Source organism: Bos javanicus, chromosome 6 (genome assembly GCF_032452875.1).
Source record: "Bos javanicus breed banteng chromosome 6, ARS-OSU_banteng_1.0, whole genome shotgun sequence".
NCBI classification, from domain to species: Eukaryota; Metazoa; Chordata; class Mammalia; order Artiodactyla; family Bovidae; genus Bos; species Bos javanicus.
Genome location: NC_083873.1, coordinates 116,779,367 through 116,799,449, shown reverse-complemented (window position 1 = coordinate 116,799,449; position 20,083 = coordinate 116,779,367). Strand labels below are relative to the sequence as shown.

The 20,083-nt window shown below is 57.0% G+C and overlaps 1 protein-coding gene across 8 annotated transcripts in view; it reads left to right on the top strand.

The window, feature by feature from the left end:
* The window catches only part of NSD2 (nuclear receptor binding SET domain protein 2), a 79,318-nt gene that overhangs the window by 52,282 nt on the left and 6,953 nt on the right, over positions 1-20,083 (top strand). For 5 of the 8 annotated variants that reach the window (XM_061421030.1, XM_061421034.1, XM_061421029.1 and 2 more), the window contains 12 exons: positions 561-705; positions 2,821-2,939; positions 4,935-5,016; positions 6,071-6,195; positions 14,981-15,112; positions 15,207-15,330; positions 15,756-15,956; positions 16,683-16,862; positions 17,104-17,260; positions 17,391-17,596; positions 18,377-18,480; positions 19,326-19,595. In XM_061421030.1, coding sequence (XP_061277014.1) covers positions 561-705; positions 2,821-2,939; positions 4,935-5,016; positions 6,071-6,195; positions 14,981-15,112; positions 15,207-15,330; positions 15,756-15,956; positions 16,683-16,862; positions 17,104-17,260; positions 17,391-17,596; positions 18,377-18,480; positions 19,326-19,595 — 1,845 coding nt within the window. Of the gene's footprint in view, positions 1-560; positions 706-2,820; positions 2,940-4,934; positions 5,017-6,070; positions 6,196-8,455; positions 13,454-14,980; positions 15,113-15,206; positions 15,331-15,755; positions 15,957-16,682; positions 16,863-17,103; positions 17,261-17,390; positions 17,597-18,376; positions 18,481-19,325; positions 19,596-20,083 lie in introns of those variants that run through there. The other 3 variants (XM_061421035.1, XM_061421036.1, XM_061421037.1) reach the window with 3 other exon arrangements.

Genomic DNA, 20,083 nt, shown 5'->3' with positions numbered 1-20,083 from the left:
GTGGAGTCAGTTCTCGGCTCCTGAGCGTCCGTACCAGGTGGGCTGGGGCTGCTCTGGCCGCAGTGAGTGGCCTCTCGTGTGGTCCTCAGCATGGGGCGCACAGACATGCACGGAACCTCTGAGGAGCAGAGCGGGGCCCGCGGGGTGGAGGGGCTGTGGCCCTGCCCACTCGCCTCACCCCTCGTCACCGGGCGGTGGGGCCTCCTCCCCGCCTGGGGTGCACAGTGCGGGTGGGGGCTCCTGGAGGCCTTGGGAAGGGGCTCCCTGGGGCCCTGCAGGGCCGGAGTGCTCTGCGACCCTGCTGCCGGCTTCTGCAGGGCGCTGGGAAGTCGTAAGGCGCCCGTCGTCGGCTGATGTAGGGAAAGTGCACTCTTCTCTTTCGTCATTTATCATTTCCTGTGTTTATACAGATACAGTTGACTCACTCCCACCAGCCCCGATTTCAGTGGGTTACGACGTCAGGTAGACGCCGCTTTCCTTTGGAGCTCTTCTGGGACGTGGTTCCAGGATGCGGAGATGAGTGTGCCTGTGGTTCTTCCTACCCCTTCCTGTGCCCGCAGGTGGTTGCTGAGCACCCGGACGCCTCTGCCGAGGAGATTGAGGAGCTGCTCGCGTCGCAGTGGAACATGCTCAACGAGAAGCAGAAGGCGCGCTATCACACCAAGTTTGCGCTCGTGGCTCCGCCTCAGTCCGAGGAAGACTCTGGTAACGGCGCCTCTGTGCCCGCATCCTCTGCCAGGCCTGCCCAGCGTGCCACGGTCGTGATAAAGCCACCTGAGCGTGGTGTCACCAGAGCCACGCGGTGGGCATGTGAGGGAGGCAGGCAGCCCGTGTGGCCTCCAGGGCCGGAGGCATGCCTGACGGGCCGGGGTCAGGCCTCCTGGCAGGGCCTGCTCCCGCCCCTCACACTCCTGGGGGCAGGGCTGTGGGCTTGGAAGCTCACCGGGTGAGGAGGCTGGCCATGGCCTGGCACTGGGTGTGGGCAGCCTCTGGTTGTCACTGTGAAGAAACATGGTGCCCCTTCGCCATGGAGCTTCACACTGAGCTTGGGGACACATGTGACAGCCTCAGCCGTGCCATCCACGTGCTGGACGCCCGTGGTGGGGACTGACGCCCGTGATGTGGACATAAGTGGGCGTGTTTGGGCGTCAGTTGAAAATGGAGAAGAGGCCTACATCTCTTGAGGCTCGCTCCTGAGGCGCTTTGGAGAGGCCAGGTGCAGGGTGTGTGCATGGGGGCTGGAGGCCAGCTCAGGAGGAGGGCGCCGCCCTCCCGTGTGCCCCAGTGACCCCACCCTGGCTGGCAGACTCTCGCCCCCCACGGCCCCGTCCAGTGACACCAGTAGTGAGCTTCACTCGTGTGTGCAGGGCTGGTTGCAAATGCTACAGTTCAGAGTAGCAGGGTGTTTAGGATTTGTGTATTTTTTTTAAAAAGCAGAAAGTTTACCGGATAGTTCATCAGTATGTAAATCTAGGAAAGGTCCCTTTTCAGTGACTGCTGATTTAAGAAGAGGTGGGCTTTATTGAAGCCAGAGTCTCCTCACCCCTGAAGAGTGAGCGTGACCTGATCGTCTGCTGTGTCACCAAGGACCGTCTGAGTGATTGGCAGGCGCGGTCCCTGCCCCTGGCATGTCTGGTGTGTTTGTTCTGCCAGCCTCGAGGCCTCCCGCAGGGGCCGCGGGGCTGACGCCCAGAATGCAGTGCCCGCGGTCCTGGCCTATCGGTGCTGGGCTCACAGGTGCCCCTTCTGCTTGTTTCTGTAAGAGACGACCTGGCGAGGGGAGAGCCTCCCTTGATGGGGAAGGACAGTGACTTCACCTCCCTGGGGGCTCTCTGCCTGGCATGCAGGTCCTGAGGGGGTCCTGGCAGCTCAGGCCAACCTTGGCCCTTGCTGGTTGCAGTCAGGCAGCAGCTTGATGGGCCCCACCAGCCACGGCTCTGTGGGCCTCTCCTGGTGTTCCCTGAGGCCACCTGGTGCTGTGCTGGCCCAGAGCTCAGTGAAGGCCACTCTGGCCAGTTCAGCCGGTCTGGGTCCAGCGCTGGAGAGGCCAGCGCTCCAGCGTGGCTCTCCGCGAGCACTGTCGGGCCTGCACGTTGAGCAGGGCCTCGGGACGCAGGGGCCTGAGCCTCTGGCCACTGCACCCTGCGGCCCCAGCAGGGCTTGAGGGCGACAGCGCCCTCCCACGGGATGCTGGTGGGAGGAAACCCTGAACCTCTGTGATGCGGTCCTGCACACGCAGGTCCTGGGTTTGCATTGAGTAGACCTTGGCGTGCTCAGATCAGCCCTCTCTCTAGACCTGTACTCTTAGCTTACGTCTTGCCTTTCTGTCATTGCCGTTTGGACCCCTTAAGTTTTGGGTCAGGTGGTCTCCCTGGGGACACCTAATGTGCACAGTCCACAAATGTGCTTAGTTTGTGATGTGCTTAGAAAGTGCTTAGTTTGCAGATGGATGTGGAGTGTTTTCCTTAAGATGCCTCTTTAAGGAAATGTGTTAAAAGTAGCAAGTTGTTTATATTTTTTAAGTTCGACTTAAATTCCACTAGTCTTTGAACATAAGCGAAGGATTTTGTGAAAATCCTGGGTACATTGACGCTGTGTAACAGATAGCAGGGTGCTCGCCCCTGGGCGAGATCGGGGTTTCTGCTTGCCATGTGGGACGTGCCCAGAGCTCCACCTGTGACCCTGGGGCCCGGAAACGAGCAGGGTTTCGGGGGGCCCGTCACAGCTGGACCTGCACCTGTGCGCACTGAGTGGCTGCTCGGCGCCCCCGGGGGCGGCTTGTGGGAGGGTTTCACGTCAGCTTCCCATCCTCACCCCAAGGTAACTTAAATGGGAAGAAAAGGAGCCACACGAAGAGGACGCAGGGCCTGCGCGGAGACGCTGAAGTTGAGGAGGCCCCCAGGAAGAGGCTCAGGACTGACAGGCACGGCCTGCGGAAGGTAAGCGCGCCGGGCCGGGCCGCGGGGGTCCTTGGGGAGCTCCTTCCCAGAGGCCGCTGAGCAGAGCACGCGTTTGTCTGCCGGGGGATCCAGCAGGTCTGAACACTGAGCAGCACTGGGTGTTTCTGAGTCAGCAGAAGCGTGTGTTTAAAGTGGCTCTTCCGTGAAGACTGTGTCAGTCTGTGTGTAAATACTGAGTTGACAGATGAACGTCAAAGTCCACTATGTTATTTTTCAAGAAGTTGAAATATCCATTAAAAATAGGTTTTATGAACCCATCCCATTTATTAGTAATTCATACAATTGTTTCTGTAATTAGGGGTACTAAGCAGGCTGTGCAGACCAGTTTGATGCAGCAACAAGGCACCGATGTAAAGGCAGCCCCAGGACCTGCTCTAGCAGGGGCCAGTGGTGTCCAGGGCAGGGCTGGCCTGGGGCCTGGAGGAACACAGAGCTGACCGAGGCTCAGGGACTCGGGGAGCCGGGCCTGCGTGTCCGGCGTTGGTGCCTGTGTGTGTGGAGCACTTGGGCTCTGCCAGGCCCTCTGTGACGGGACCCGGGTAGTATCGTCACAAAGCGAGATTAGGCTTCGTACCTCACGGCTGAGCGTGTGTTTATCTAGTGGTAGCTCTTCCAGGGTAGTTGGACTCTGACTCATCACTCTGAGTGTAACTGTAACCTGTCTTTTTTGGCTGTGCTGTGCACCCTGTGGGGTCTTTTTGTGGTGGGATGTGAGATCTCAGTTCCCTGACCACGGATTGAACCCAGACCCCTGCAGTGGAAGAACCAGCGGACTGCCAGGGAATTTCCCAAACTGTCTTTCACTGATGTGAATTGAGAAGTTGTTCTTTTTATTGCTTTTTTTTTTTTTTAATTGCTTTATTTCAAAGAATGGAAAATAAATCTCATGTGTTGCTCAAGCACAGAAGTGTAGCCACCCCATCATCTGTCTTATTTTTTTAAAGGTGTATTTGCAGTTCAAGGGAGCAGGCAGGTCCCGCCCTGTTCTTCTGGCTCGGAGAGCGTTGTTCCAGGGCCCTTGTCGGCTCCAGCAGTGAGCCAGCTAATGAGCCAGGTGACCCCTGCGCTGATCCTCCTGTGTCCAGTGACTGGGGCCTGGGCTGAGAGTCTCCTCTGGCTGCTGCCTTGGAAGTGGTCCTTTACTGGCCGCCATGCAGACACTGGTTGCTTTGGAATCTTCGTGTAAATCATTTACCTAAAAGTGTGACCCCAGACATTTGAAATATCAAAATTCATATGAAGTAGCTAGATAGAAATTTACTAACTAGCAGCTCAGGAAATAGTGCATGATTTTGAAAAGAGTGGTGGTGCTGGTTCGGTTTGTACGAAGCCCACTGAGCCACATCGTGCGTGATCCCCAGTGTGCCCTGAGCACGGGCGGCCAGGGCGCGTGCTGTGTGCTGCGCCTGTCGCTGGGCCCCGGGCTGTGTGCCCAGGAATCGGCGGCCTCCTGGGCGGCGGGTGGCCTGGGGCAGCGGCGCCACGGTGCTGTCCATACCACGGTGTTTGAATTGGAACGCTAGACGCGTGTTCATTCTTTTTTGCTATTCCATTGTGAAATGTGCTTTTTGACGGTCTCTGTGTGTGAGCTTTATCTGGAGCTGGTCTCAGAACTGGAAACCATCAGTGAGAGGGTGGAGTTATCCTGGGCTTGGCCTCAAGCAGGAGGGTGGCTGCCTCTGAGTCAGTCCGCTCCATTCTGAGGGCAGGGTGGGCAGTGCACCGAGGAGGCCCCACGGGAGGCTCTCCATGTGCGTGGGGTGGCCGGAGGGGTGCAGATCGGCCCCTGTGAATGGAGAGGGGTCGATGGGCAGCCGCAGGACAGCTGTGCGGAGCCTGTGTTCCCAGGAGCGTTTCTGCGGTACGGCTTTCCAGCCCCGTGTTGGTTCCCATTGGAGACGTTCTTTCATTCTTTGCTTTTTCTTTGTTCTTCCCTCCTTCTTCCCTTTCTCTCTCTTGTTTTTTTTGTAACAGAGAGAGACGATCACTGACAAAACAGCCCGCACGACCTCTTGCAAGGCCCTTGAGGCAGCGTCCTCACTGAAGAGCCAGGCAGGTAATGTGGTCAGCACTGCTGCCAGGCCCACGGTCTGGGCTGGGGGTGCAGCACCGGCCCCATCCTCAGGGAGCCTCCCTGCAGGCGCGGACGGTGGGTGAGCGGGAGGCCGGGCCTGCAGGCTGAGCTGGGAGGAGGCGCCCGTGCCGACAGGGTCCTTGCTGTGGTGGGAAGTCGCTGCAGTGCTCGGCCGCTGCTCACCCAAGCCGCTCTTCTGACTTCTACCCGGCTTTATTGTCTTCAGTTTCAAGTTATACTTGAAAGGTGATTCAAATCAGAAATGTCTAGGCTTGTGACTTGATGGTACGAGTTGTTGCGGTAAATTCCACTGTGTTTAGTACCAAGTTCTCCATGCGTATTTGCTACAGTGAAAGTGATGACTAATTATCTCTGTTCTATGTGTTGAAAAAACTAGCTTAAAATATTTGGGGAAAATAGCTCTCAAAGCAATAAAGGGGAATAGGCCACCACTTTTTTTTAACCTTTTCATTAATTATGTTTTTGATGTATCTGTCTGAAGAATGCTTACCATCTCCAAATCTTAATTTAAAAGGAAAATAAAATTCAGAGTAAGAGAAGATTGAAAGTGACTCTTTTCCTTATTTTATAAAGAACTATGCTGGTTTTTAAAACTTAATTTAACAGACTTTTTTTACAAAAGCAAAACAGGTATTTGTAAGTAGTTTGAACAGAGTGGACATTTGATGATAGAATTGATACTTTTGAGTGTGATAGTGGTATTGTGGTTACATTGACTGCCTTATGTTCGGAGATGTTCTACACTTCTTGTAGGTGAGATGGCCTGTCTGGGCTTGGCCGCAGAGAAACGGGCAAGGGGGCTAGCACCAGGTGTGGGTGGGCTGGCGAGGCCCAGGCTGAGCTTCGGGCTGTTCACTGCCCAGCTCGCCAGCCCTCATCGTCCTATAGCTAAAAGTTAATGCCCAGAAAATTCATCTTTAGAAATTCAGTTATTAAAGGGGTACTTTGAAAGCAGGAGGGAGATTGAAGGTTTAAGGTTTCAAACTTTATTTTATAAACCAAAATTATCTTACAGCCACGAAACACCTGTCTGATGCCTGCAAGCCCCTGAAGAAGCGCCACCGGGCCCCCGCAGCGGCCGCCACCACCCTCACCTTTAGCAAAAGCTCATCTCCTTCCGCGTCCTTAACTGAGAACGAGGTAAAATCTTAATGAGGGTGGTCAGCACGCACTCACACGGAGGCTGTGTAGTTGCCCACGTTGAAGTGGGGTAGAGGTCAGAGCTGATGATGGGAGATAGGTTCTCTGGGCTGTGTGTGTTCCATGTGGAAACACGCCCGGCGTGTGGTGCACATGTGTGGCTGCACTCAGGATGGATGCATTTTATTGTGCTTGGAACCTGTCTTCAAGATGTTGGTCTGTGATGTTCCACACGGGCCTGACCTGACCCTGCGGGCCTAGGGCAGCCACCCCCAGGAGGGCGGGCCGCTGTGCCCAGGCCCTGTGTGTCCGTGGCCGCGGGCCTCCAGCTTCATACTTAGCCTGGAGTGTTCTTCAGTGCTTGAAGGTGCAGTGAGTCAGGACTGCCGTGGTCGTGGCCCTCCTTTGTGGGCCTGGTGGCCTGCGCTGTGGACAGAGCTGCTGGAGGCTCTCACACCCGTGGGCTGCGGCACCACGAGCACCGTCGAGCCTGCCTCTCTGTGTGACCAAAAGCAAAACGGAGGCAGCCTCCAGATGGAGGTCTGGTCTCTCTGTGCAGGGGGAGTTTGGGGTTCCGTCTCAGGACCGCCCAGGGAGCTTATTTTCAGGTGCAGCATCCGCTCACCTTGGTCCCTGTGGTCCTTTCCTCGTGGTGGACGTGAATCCTGTCTCTAGAACGTCTTTGAAGAGACGCTCACTGTGGCTGTTTGGCACAGGGCTCTGAGGCAGCAGGCGGGTCAGCAGGGGGCACTGCTGACGTGGCCTCCAGTGCGGGCTGTGGTGGGGACGCTCTGGTGCCTGTGCCCATTAGAGGCGGGCAGGCCTTCTGGGGCGAGGGCTCTGCATGCATTCAGGCTGGTGGGCAGCCGGGGGAGTGCAGGGCTGGGACGGTGCCCGCAGGCCTGTGTGGGCTCCCTGTCGTTGAGCCAGCGCAGGTGACGCAGTCTTTCTCCAGACACGGCAGTAGCCTGCCTCGGGGCCCCTGGAGCTGACTGACAAGTGAAAAGGCAGGCTCCGTACAAAGCTTTTTCCTGTTTTTCTTGTCCAAGTATCCTAACGTTAAGTGAAAGGTGATCTGCAGTTCTAAAGAAGAGGAACACTACAAGCTTCAGTTCTGTAGACAGTGTCTCTTCAGTTAGCTGTTTTGTTAAAAACTTTTTAATGAATTTTTCTGGTTTCATACTTTGGCTCACTTATTTGGTAGAGTTTTTTTAGTTCTACTGTTGAGACATACCATCAACAGAAACTCACGAGGCCACCGCGGTCTTGTGTCCTGTTCCTTGTCATGAGGCGTGTGGGTCAGAGGTGCGGACCTGGAGCAGCGCCCCAGGCCCGTGGGCGGAGGGGAGGACGTCCATCAGGGGCCCCGGGTTGCTTCGGACCAGGGCGATCCTCGTCTCCTTGGCTGAGACATCTGGTCTGAGCTTGGGAAGACTGACGGAGCATTTTACAGTCAATAGACTTAATTGATTTTTAATTCTTTGGAACTTCAGAAGTAAATAGGTTATTGAATACCTATATATCATGTATTAAATACATTGAGATGATACACACAGACACTGTTCTGCACTTCGAAGGTGATACACAGATTCCATGGTGTGCGCTCTCTCTCACATAAAGACGCTTAGATTACCAGGCTTTCTCTGTCAGCCACTTCTGTGCAGCATATATAAATCTCACATTAGAATTCATTTTTACAGAATTGTATCATTTATTAAAATTCACTTTAGGTGAGCTAGAAGGCTTGTCTGTGTCTGTGTTAACACTACTGAACTCCAGTGTGCAGTCACAGTGTCTGCCAGGCAAAGTGCCTTTTTTAAGCACGAGAGGCAGTGTAGTATGTGAAGAAACCCTCTAAACAACCAGCTCCGGTTCCAGTGGGCCCTGGGTGACCGCTGGGCTGCTGTTGGCAGGGCTCGCCTGGCCCCGTTCGGGGTGGGTCACGTGCCCTTTGCATGTTTGTAGTTTCTCCTTTCACTGCCATTGTTAGAATAAGGCGCTCTCACAGGGTTGGTGTCTGCAGGTGTTATGGGTCGTGCTGCGGTCTAAACACCTCTCAAACAGGACTGTGTGGCCAGTCAGGCTCACGGCAGAGCGGTCCTTCCATGGCAGCGCTGGGTCTTCGAGGAGGACAGATGGGAGTCACGCGCTTGCATGGCAGAGGCCTGGGAAGAGTTAATGGGATATGAGTGTTTTGTAATTTCGTTTCTTATTCCTTTAGTAGAGCAAATTCTTATTTTTTTCACCTTCATGGTAACAGCTTTTGTGGGAGCCACATCAGCCAAGCTGGATTTGAACTCGGCTGCTCTGTGCTGCACTTAACATGACGTAATTTTCCGAGATGTCTGCTGCAGGCGGCGTGTCGTCATGCACACTCAGTGGTACTCCTTTCACAGGCAGTTACGGAAGATGTGTGATAATCTGTTTTTACTGGTATTAATAACACATACAATGAAGAAAACATAAATTTTAAGACCAAGGTAAGATACCTAATCAAGGCCATTTAACCAGTCACATTCATCTCATAACAGAAACACGTTCATATCCAGTGGTCGAAAGGGTGCCCTTGGTCAGGGGCTGTCCTGGGCCTGAGACAAGGACAGGACACTGAAGGGGTTCACTCTGTTAGAGGTCATTTTTTCTCCTCTAGTTCATAACTTTCTGAGTTTTTATTGAAAAAAAATGTCAGCATCTGTACCTTCAAAAACAAAGAACAAGCAGCACACTTGAAAGAGTCCTGGTCGACTGTGGTCATTGCTAATGGGATATGTCCAGCCCTGTAGATAGCAGACTAACCTCCAACATAAAAGGCAGGAAGACTTTTGATTCTGTCTTTTTTTACTAAACAGTTTTACTATGACACTAGCTGTAGTAAATTTATAGGAAAAACTGTCGTTTGCAATATCGCTGTGAACCATTTAATCTCCTGATTCAGTAACTGTTCTCTAGGAGTCCCGTCACCAGGTTACTCACACCCACCTCTCCCTCGGTTGCTTTTGTAGAACACGAGCCATCACATTAAATGTCTCAGTCTTGGGTGGCCACCTGGTGTGCCCCAGGGGCCCATGTGTCTGCATGGTGGGGAGAGGCCTCCGTGCCCATCAGCTCACAGAGGCGGGGGGCTCTTCATGCTACCAGGCGCGTAGCACTCGACTCAAGCTGAGTAGACGCTTCAGATGTGTCTTACATTTAACGAGAGTTTCTCACTGACGCTTGTATTCTAAACCGTTAAGTGATGCACCGCATGTAAAGCACTCGGGGTGCCTGGCGCCTTGCAAGGACTTAGTGGTTCGCTATTGTGACAATAATGGTTATAACAATAAAAATAATAAAATCATCATCATTCCATTTTTATCCAAAAGTATACATTTTGCTTTGGCATGCAAAGTGGTCCTTGGGCCTGCACGATGCTGATGGGGCTGAAGTAGACCCAGAGGCGGCATGTGCTGGGCATGGCCCCGCTTCCGGCGAGGCCTGCGGCTGGCCGGTGACCCTGCTCAGACATAGTGGGACGTGGGCCTCCAGGGTGGTCGTGGTCACGTGGCTCCTAAAGGAACGGTGGAGGATTCCTCAGAACTAATCACTAAATTGTAAAATGTCAAAAAACAGCAGGGTAAAAATGACCTAGTCCAAAAAGCCTCTACCCAGAGTAAAACTCCCCCCCTGGAAGGCCTGTGACCAGAGTTAAGAGGCTCACGTGAGATGATAGCTTGAGGAAGTTTGAGTTGTAGCCAGCCCGCCAGCTGCCACCACAGTTGGCCACAGACGAGCCTTCCTCTGATGGGGAGGACTCAGTGTGCCCCACGAGCAGCACGGAGTCTGCATCAGCGGAGTGGGGAGGATGCACGGAGCAGGCGTGAGGCCACACGGAGAGCCTCGGCTGGGCAGAGAGGCTGGGACGTCGGGAGGGTGGCCAGGGGGAAGGGCAGCTGTGTCTGCATCGTTCTGCTCCGGACACAGTGGCGTCTCGCTTTGGGGTGCTGGGGGAGCCGAGCTCCCCAGAGGGTGTTCTGGCTTCTGGAGGAGCTGAGTGGAAGGGGCCCCAGGTTGGAGAGGGCTTAGAGACGAGCAGTAGTGTGTGCGGGAGTGCAGGTGGACGGCGTGCTGTGTGACGTGGGCGGTCCTCACTCCGGAAGTCAGTTCTGCTGTTTGTTTCTGCCTGTTGCTGAGGTGACTCTGGTTACACTGCGCACCCTGCCATGACCACCCCTTCCACTCACCACACCTGTGTTGGCAGAGTAGGAGGCCAGAGGTGGATGTGTGTCTGGATGTCCAGAAGTTGAGGTGGTGGCCATTCCAGAAACGCAGGGGCCCTGAGACTGTAGTGCAGCGGCCCTGGCATCTGCAGGCTGCCTCTCCTCTCTGCCTTTCCGTGAGGCATCCTCGTGAGGGTCAGGGGAGGTTGCGTCTCACCACTCTCCAGCACCTCGAGTCGCTGCGCCTCCCAGCTGAGAGCAAACGCCCAGCAGAGGCTGTCTCTCGCTCGGCGTGTCTGCCCCACCCCCACCCCACCCCACAGACTTGGGGGTTAGACTGCCCCCCAAGTGGTCTCTGGGAGGCCCAGCGCTGTGGTCTTCATGGAAGTCCATGCAGAACCATAGGAATGTTCCGGGCGGAGTGCTTCAGGTCCAGGATGGGGGTCAAGGGTGGCCAGTTGAAAAGGTCTGGTGGCCAGGTCTTGGATGGGAGCAGCTGGACACAGCGGAGGAAGGGCAGAGGAGGGGGAGGCCTGCCACCCCTGGGTCTCTGGGCCCAGCTGCTCGCCTCGGTGCAGGACCGGGAGCGTGTGAGCCTGGCCAGACCGGGGCAGCTCTCACGCCCAGCGAGTCTCAGAGATGGTGTAAAGAAGAAAACTCAGGCTGTTGGTTAATATCTAGATCCAGAAACATACAAGGTGTCCATGTATGAGCTTAAAATTAGGGTTCTCTCCCCAAAGATGGCTGTGAGCGGACGTTGGCCCCGCTGTGGCAGACGGAGCGCTGGGGCTTTGTCCCTTTCAGTAGCAGTGTGAGTGCTTTAAGTGTGGCGTGTCCTCCGTTGGTCGGGCAGTGCCAGCTTGCCGGGCACTTCTGGAGGGCTCGGGCAGGGGAGTGTGGCCCAGCTGGGCAAGAGAGCAGCCATTTCCCGGAGGAGAGGGGGCGGCGGACACGATCACTGTGGTTTCGTGAGTTGACTGGATTGACTTGATTTCCTTTCCGTTCGGCTTCTAACTTCCCAGCTTCTGAGACGTGTCTGTCTGCTTTACCTATCAGTTCACTGTTCAGTTTGTTCCGGTCAGGGATTCGTGTGTGTTAGACTGGATGAGAGCTGCCTTGACTCAGTGTGAAACTAGCGTTTATGCTTTTAAAATCAATAGTTTTATCACCTCAGCTTTTAAAAATCTGTGAACAGAAGTAATTTCTGAGGACCCAGTTTATCTATTAGATTATGAACCTCAATGACAGTTTTTTTGCTAAGAGTTGAAGTACTACTGTCTTATTACAAAAGGCTTCTCAAAGTGCTGTCAAACTTGTGATTGGTTTTCAGTGTTTTTCCCAAGAAGTGTGTTGACTCCTGTATATTTTAGGTTTTTGGTCAGTAAAGTTGATTTTCATCCTCTTAAGTACTGTTTTTGCTGTTTTACCTAGAATAGTAGAAGTTACTACTGGTTGACTTGCCAGTGACGAGAGGTTGACGGTCTCCCGCAGGCAGCTAACCGTGTTAGGTCCCCGTGTACGGTGCTCTCTGGCCTTGGTGTAGGAGTGGGGTCTTTGCACATTATTCTTTAGTGCGTGTTTGGAAGCGTGTGCTAACTGCTTATTCAGGGCATCTTGAACCTTGCAGAAATGACTGAAGTGGGTGGGGGGCAACAGTGGGGAGGGCTTGGTGGCTCAGCCTCTGCTGACAGCCGCCAGCGGGGCCTCCCCAGCGGCCCTCCCCAGCCCACTCTTCGGGTGGCAGCGGCTGGGGACACAGCTGGGACCACGCTGGGTTCTCAGGACGTTGTAGAGACTCGTTTTCACCTGTGACGAGGGCCGGCCTTGAATGTGGAGCAGCAGCCCCACGACCTGCTGGGGCACCTCCGGGGGCTGCTGGGGCTCTGGGGGCTGCCTGGTCAGATGTGAGGACAGGGCCAGGCTGTGTTCTCCCGACTCAGACCTGGGCTCGGGGCAGCCAGGAACGGTAGCTGTAACACATGTCCAATAACTTTTGTTTGCATTGTAGCACTTCAGGTGATGAATGACTAACGAATTATTTTCATTCCACCCTGATACTTCACTGTGATGTCAACTTGGAAGACCTGTTTGAGATTAGTCTTTTGGTTTTAAGCTTATTAAACCCCCGGGGCACAGGCGTTGCATCATTTGTCAACCGTACCCTCTGTGAACGAGCGTCTAGTGATCTGACTCCCACTTTACAAAAGCGTAACTCAAAAGTTATGTCGGGTATGAACTGTGTTGCTCAAGGCCTGTAACTGTATTCAAACTGATGTGGTGTCACCTTGTGAAGGGGTTTTGTTAAAAGACTTGAACCTCACTGTGTAACACTGTCCGAGCGTAGGGCCTGCTGGGAGTCCCGAGTCGCTTCTAGCAGTCGGGTCGCCTGTTCCCTAGGCGCACGTGTCCGTTGGTGTCTCGCTGACAAGGCCCTGGCACGCTCCGGAGACCGCGCCAGCCTGCAGGAGCGTGTCCCTGCCGCCGCGAGCCGCAGGGCGCGTAGGTAGCGGGTGTGCGTGGGGGGCAGCTGCGCCCCCGCCCGGCCCTGGGGTCTCTCCCGGCGCCTCCTGTCGGATGTGGAGGCCTCCTAGAGGGCGTAGCCTGAGCGTTGGGACTGTGTTGGGACCGTGCAGGTGAATGTGTCTCCGAGTAAGCCCGGCCCTGGTGCCCCGGAGGTGGAGCTGCAGCCGGAGCTGGTGCCGCCCGCCCCGCCCTCGTGCGTCAACCCCGGCCTGCGCTCCGCCCTCGTGCGTCAGACCCCGGCCGGCGGCGGGGGGCCTCGGGCGGCCTCTGGCGCGGGCAGGGGCGCGCTGGGATGCCAGCGGACCCTCCCCACCCGCCACGGACTGCACTGTTGTGAGGTCTGCTGCTGTACGTGTATCTTAGAGCCCGGCAGAAAACGCGCCTCCTGTGTGTCTTGAACATTTATATTTCCATTCAAAAATATGTACTCCGTGTTTATTTCCTCAAACCAGACTTTGTTAACTTAGGAATATCTCCAAGTGGAAACGTGCTCACTTTTTCTGTAAATCTTAAATAAAAGGTGCTGTTCCTTCCTCTGACCCTGGACTGGTCTGTGTTTTCTGTCTTTCTCTCCGTGCATTTTTTCTTTTTCTTTTTTTTTTTTTAGCTTTTAGATTTGTCGCAGCCTTGTCGAGGGGAGGACCTGGGTGGTGGGTCAGGCGCCGGGTTTGTCCCGGGAGTCCCCGTGAAGGCCCTCCCGTGGGTCGGTTCTCCGGCGGCCGTGTGGGGCCAGGGCCGGGGGGCCGCTGCCCACCTGCTTCCTGCCTGCTGCCTGGCACCAGTGCAGACCCTCCTGGGGCTCGCCTGTTTGTGCCTCGGACACACACGTCAAACGGGGTTTGCACCCAGGGCGTTCTCCCGGCTGCCTTCTCTGGGGCACCAGTGTGGAGGAGGAGACGGTGAGCCGTAGGGAGGGCCTCGGGCCACAGTGCCCGTCTAAGCCGTCTCCTTCCTGTGGGAGAAGGTGGGAAAGTCAAAGGTACAGCCTGCTTTCTCTGGAGATGGGGCTCCGTCAGACCTAGGCGCGTGGCCAGGCTGGCACGGGGGCCCACGTCCGTCAGCCGCCCGCAGACGCCAGGCAGCCTGCACACCCCAGAGAGGGCACGCCTTAACTTCGGATTTCAAGTCAGCAGAAGCCCCTTGTTCGTCAGGGGTTTTTCCTTCCGCTTCTCCCTGTCATTTCAGGGAGGTAAACCTGGGGAAGTGCCACTGGTAACCGGAATTGGATGAACTGGCTGCAGGGTTTATTTTGTTGGGTTTTTTTTTTTTAAAAGAAACGTGGCCCAATTGAGTTTCTAGTTCTGTGTTCTTGGTAAACAGCAAGCCTGGGTCATAATTACTTGTTGCTGTGGTTATTGAGGTGTCCAGGAAATTAGCTTATTACTTCTGCTCTGCTGAAAATTCAGTTTTCAGTGTTTATTTGCCTAACATCTGGTAAATACTAAATGTATTTTTTAGGCTTTAAAAAATTTGAATTTAAGGTTTCTGATTAAACATTTATTGGTTTCTGTCCATAAAGATTTACTGTTGCTGGTCTTGTGAGGGAAAGGCTGTGTCCAGCGGCAGGAAGGGGCATTTGCCCGCCTCTCCCAGACACTGCCCTCCCCACCTGCCCCTCCGCAGGGAGGAGGCTGTGGGACTGGGCGGGCGGGGCTCTTGGGCAGTTACTGGGCCGCACATCCGGACGACGGGCCCCTGCCCTGGGGGAGCACGCGTTGTAGCCACGCGTGCCGAGCCGCTGCCCATCCGACCACCGTGTTGGGTGTGGACACGTCTCTTTTAGCCTAAGATCATTGACCCTTTATTGATCGGGTAAGAAAAGTCAAGCTCGTCGGCCCCATGCCTGTCCTAACTCACCTGCAAGAGTAAACTGGGTTTTCACAAAAGTTGCTTCATTTTTAAGGAACATGGCGAGAGGTGGCGCGCGTGCCCACGCACACCGTGACCTGCACACCAGGCGGGGGCCGCTCCCCGTGTGTGCACGCGCGCAGCGGGCCCACGCCGAGGGGGAGCCGGCGGGGCTGCTGGCGGCCACTGTGAACTGTCGTCCGCCTCCTTCCTCCCAGGTCTCGGACGGCCCCGGAGACGAGCCCCCGGAGTCCCCGGACGAGAGCGCTGACGAAACCCAGACCGAGGCGTCCGTCTCCTCTAAGAGGTCAGAACGGGGAGCCACCGCCAGGAAGGAGCACGTGTGCCAGGTGAGGGGCGGGGCCGGGGCCGGGGCCGGGGCGGCCTCCCTCCACCAGGCCGGCGGGCGCGGGACCCCCTGAGCCTCCGGCCCTCTCCCCACAGCTGTGCGAGGAGCCGGGCAGCCTGGTGCTGTGCGAGGGCCCCTGCTGCGGCGCCTTCCACCTGGCCTGCCTAGGCCTCTCCCGCAGGCCGGAGGGGCGGCTCCTGTGCGGAGAGTGCACCTCAGGTACGTCCCGCCCCGCCCCTTTCCCCGCCCCTTTCTTCGCACCGCACAGTCTCTGCCTCCGGGTTCGGGTTCGCTGCACGGTCTGGGGAGGTGCGTGGACGGCCCATGCGGCTGCGGTCACCGCCCACCTCCTCTTCCCTATCCCGGCCGAGGGTATCCGGACTCGTCGGAACGGGTCCAGTTGGAGGAGCTCGCGGCGCTGGCTGTGGGGCGCCGTCCCCATGGAGGGAGAGGGGGTGTTTCTTGGAGGAGCCCCTCCCTGCAGCTGCTCGCCTGTTGGAGGGCGCAGCCCCTCCCGGGCAGCCTGGTCAGACCCCCGCGGGCAGGGCCCCTCGAGGGCCGGCGGGCTGGAGGAGGAGCCGGTGCCCCGCCCGAGGCGCGGCGGCTCAGCCCTGCTCCGTGCCCCTTCTCGCCCCGGCCGCCAGGGATCCACTCCTGCTTCGTGTGTAAGGAGAGCAAGAGTGACGTCAAGCGCTGCGTGGTGTCGCAGTGTGGGAAGTTCTACCACGAGGCCTGCGTGCGCAGGTTCCCCCTGACGGTGTTCGAGAGCCGGGGCTTCCGATGCCCGCTTCACAGCTGCCTGAGTTGCCACGCCTCCAACCCCTCGAACCCAAGGCCATCGAAAGGTACAGAGAAGCTCCGTGCGGGTGTGAGCAGATCCGAGCCACCGAGGGCGCGGGGTGGCAGGCTTGTCCCCGAGAGCTTTGCCCCACGTAGGTTTGGATACCTTCCGTCACTGACGGGACGCAGGTGGGGGTTAGGGTTTTTCTTGCTGATTTCCCTTCTTCCTGCCTTAAATGTCATCCTAATGATTGCTGGCTTGAGGAAGGAGGGCCTGAGCCCTTCTGACAGATTCTGTTTGTTCAGGCTTTGATGGTCCTTCATGTGTGAGAACCGTATTTCAAGTCCCATCTGTATCGTACAGTGTGGAGTCTGTGGGACTCAAGGGCGGCTGGTGTCTGCTTCCTGACACCAGTGGTCCTCAACCAGGGGCCTGCACTCCAGGGGGGCATAAGGCCGTGTCTGTAGGTGTTGGGGGTCCCTGCTGGCGTGCACAGGGCAGCCCCCATGGTCCCCTATTGGGCGGCAGCGTCCAGGCTGAGAAACCCTGGTTGACCTCCTTTTAGAAAACAGCATTAAATGCCTGATGGTTTTCCGATACCTTGTTGAATCACCATTGCCTTAAGGAAATGTGTCTTCACAACGCCTAATGGTATTCTTACTCTCCCACCCGAGTCCCTGTTTTCTTCTGCTGCCCCTGGGGTATTTCTGCAGCAGCGCTGTGAGCCTGCAGAGGCCCGGCCCTCCCGGCTGCCCCGCTGAGGTGTGGGGTGTGGGCATGTCCACTCCAGGTAAGATGCTGCGGTGTGTCCGGTGCCCCGTCGCCTACCATGGAGGGGATGCGTGTCTGGCCGCGGGCTGCTCGGTGATCGCATCCAACAGCATCATCTGCACGAACCACTTCACCGCCCGGAAGGGCAAGAGGCACCACGCGCACGTCAACGTGAGCTGGTGCTTCGTGTGCTCCAAAGGTGAGCCTCCCGGGGCCGCGCGCCGAGGGCCAGCTGTGGCCCTTCTCCAGCTCAGTCCACCCGCTGGCGATCCGTGTTTGCCCACGTAGTTGCATTCGTGGTCTCTGAGTTAACCACCGTCGGGCCACAGACTCGGGGGATAGCTTTCGTGGTAAAAAGAAAGCGTGCTCCTGTGTGACGCAGATCCCGGGAGTTGGGGTGGGGGCTGGGGCGGGGGGGGCTAAGGGCACCCTTGTTGCAGGGGGGAGCCTGCTGTGCTGCGAGTCCTGCCCGGCGGCCTTCCACCCCGACTGCCTGAGCATCGAGATGCCGGACGGCAGCTGGTTCTGCAACGACTGCAGGGCTGGGAAGAAGCTGCACTTCCAGGACATCATCTGGGTGAAGCTCGGGAACTACAGGTGGGGGAGGAAGCGCCCGCCCGCCGCCGCCGCGGTCACTGTCTTCTTTTCCTTTACAGAGCTGAACGCAGTGAAATTCTGTCACTCTCTCTGAAGAGTCTGTGAACCCTGTTTTTAATATTTATAATAGATGGTGGCCGGCAGAAGTTTGCCATCCCAAAAATGTCCCCCCAAATATTCAGAAAATGAAGCACGAGGTTGGAGAATTCCCTGTGTTTTTCTTTGGGTCTAAAGATTATTACTGGACTCATCAGGCGCGAGTGTTCCCGTACATGGAGGGGGACCGGGGCAGCCGCTACCAGGGGGTCAGAGGGATCGGAAGAGTCTTCAAAAACGGTACGGGGCTCCGCGGGGTCGGGCACGGTGCTTGGGGGCCTCTGCTAACGCTGACTTCGTTTCCAGCGTCTGGTTTCTGTGGGAAACGCTGGACGCAGCATCTCTTCTAGCTGTAGCTTCCATGCTTTGGATAGGTTTGTTGAAGCAGAGGATAAGACGTGACGTCTAATAAGTTTCCTAACATTGTGGTGACCACCACTAGCATGGATTAGAGCTCTCTTCAGTATTAGCCTGCAGGGATTTCTCCCCGCTTGCCTTTATATGAGAGGGAGTGCACTGCAGTCTGTGGCTGCTGCACCAGCTCTCGGGGCTCCCTTGACCCGTCAGCAGTCACACAGGTGCCTCCTCCCCACAGCCGGGTGGGGGACAGAGGGGACAGAGGGCTGGCCTCGTTTGGGGGACGCAGGGGTCAGGAAGGGCAGCACGTGAGGGGGCCTAGGCACTCGCCCCCTGGGGAGGCACCCCGCCCCCCGCCCCTGCTCCTGCACATGGCCCACCCAGGTTTCTCCAGGAGAGGTGGTCCGGGCGGGCAGCTGGGCAAGGGCAGGGTCAGCGCCCCTTGCCTGGAGGCCCTGCAGAGCCCCCCTGATTCTTAAGCTGGCTGGCAGTCGTCCGCCCCTGTCTGTGTGGGTGCCGTGTGGCCTCCTCCTGGTTTGAGGAGACTAGAGACAACACTTGGCAGCGAGATGAAAGTCTAGACAAAGTCCTTAACGTACAGGCCGTAATGGGTGGACGTACCTATTTGCTAAAGTCTTTTTCCGGCACTCTGTTGACTTCTAGCACTGCAAGAGGCTGAAGCGCGTTTCCGTGAAATCAAACTTCAGAGGGAAGCCCGAGAGACGCAGGAGAGCGAGCGCAGGCCCCCGCCCTACAAGCACATCAAGGTGACTGCTCCGGCGGGGCTGGGCCGCTCTGGGCGGGCTTCCTCCTGGACAGCTACGCCGGGTGTCCTAGGCGGGAGTGGGTGCTGCCACTGGCCACGTGTCCTCTGGCTCGAGGCCAGGGTGCGGGCAGGGCTTCCGCGCAGGAGGCCTGCGCTCAGCCCAGTGGTCAGCCACGGAACTGCAGTGCTGGCCTGGCTGCCCAGAGCAGGGCACGAACGACAGGCCATCCCCCTGAACCCCACTCGCTGCCACCGAGTGCTAGACATAAGCCCAGATGACAGGTGGTCAGCCCAGGCCACCCGACCCAGGAGGACCTTCTTCAGATGGCGCGGGGAGTGAGGCGGCGGGGCAGGGGCCATGTTCCCACGTGCTGCTAGCCGGGGCCCCGGGTGGGTCCGTGCCGCCAGGGTGGGCACCCGTTCTCTGCCTCGAGGCAGGTCAGGGGCTCCGTCTTGGGTCCCTATACCTGGGCCGTGGTCAGCGTCTGTGACTAATGTGCATTTAGCCTTCGCTTTGGGATGAGTCCCCTGGAACGGAACTACAGGGCATGTGAGAGTGGCGCTGGGGTTCCCGAGGCTGTTCCAGCCCCTCCGCCCCACCTGGGCACCCGTGAGCAGGTGCCTCTCACCATAGCCTCCTGGCTGCTCTTCCTGCGCCCAGCCCCTCCTCCCCTGCCGCTTTCCTGTGCGTTTGCTCTGAGCTCAGGAGGCTGGGGCTGCCCTACCTCTGTGAGGAGAGGGTCCGGCGGCTGTTCGCCCCTCCTGGGGATTCTCTCGAGCGCAGTGCTGCTATGAGGCAGCCCAGAGGAGGGGTCACAGGAGGCTGAGCTCGGCTCTCGCCCGCAGGTGAACAAGCCCTACGGGAAGGTGCAGGTCCACACGGCGGACATCTCTGAGATCCCCAAGTGCAACTGCAAGCCCACCGACGAGAACCCGTGCGGCTCGGACTCGCAGTGTCTGAACCGCATGCTCATGTTCGAGTGCCACCCGCAGGTCTGCCCCGCGGGGGAGTCCTGCCAGAACCAATGCTTCACCAAGCGCCAGTACCCCGAGACCAAGATCGTCAGGACAGACGGCAAGGGCTGGGGCCTGGTGGCCAAGCGGGACATCAGGAAGGTGCGGGCGTGCAGTGTGAATGTGTGTGTGCGTGTGCGTGCGTGTACGTGTGTGAATGTGTGTGCACGTGTGCGTGAGCACATGCATGAACGTTGATGTGTGAATGTGTACAGCGTGTGTGTGTGAGTCGAGGGCTCACTCACCTCTTCCTTCTCCTAGACTTCACTAGCTCATGTTGCTTTTGCACTCACTGAGAACAGGATTTCAAAAAAGGTTTATGAATTGTTACGATTGAATATTATAAAACATTGAATAGAAGACGTCTACCGAAGTAAAACTCTAAAATTCCACGAGTCGGGCCTTCTGTCAGAATTCTGACGGCAGCCGTTGGGAAGTGAAAGGTTTACTGAGCTGGGTGGCCGGAGCATCGGTGAGCAGTGCTGTGGAGTCGCTCTCACGAGGCCGTCCCAGGACTGGGCAGGCAGGGCCAGGCTACCGGGAGACACGGACCACACGGCGTCCGCGTTCAGGCTGCCTGTCGCGGCTGA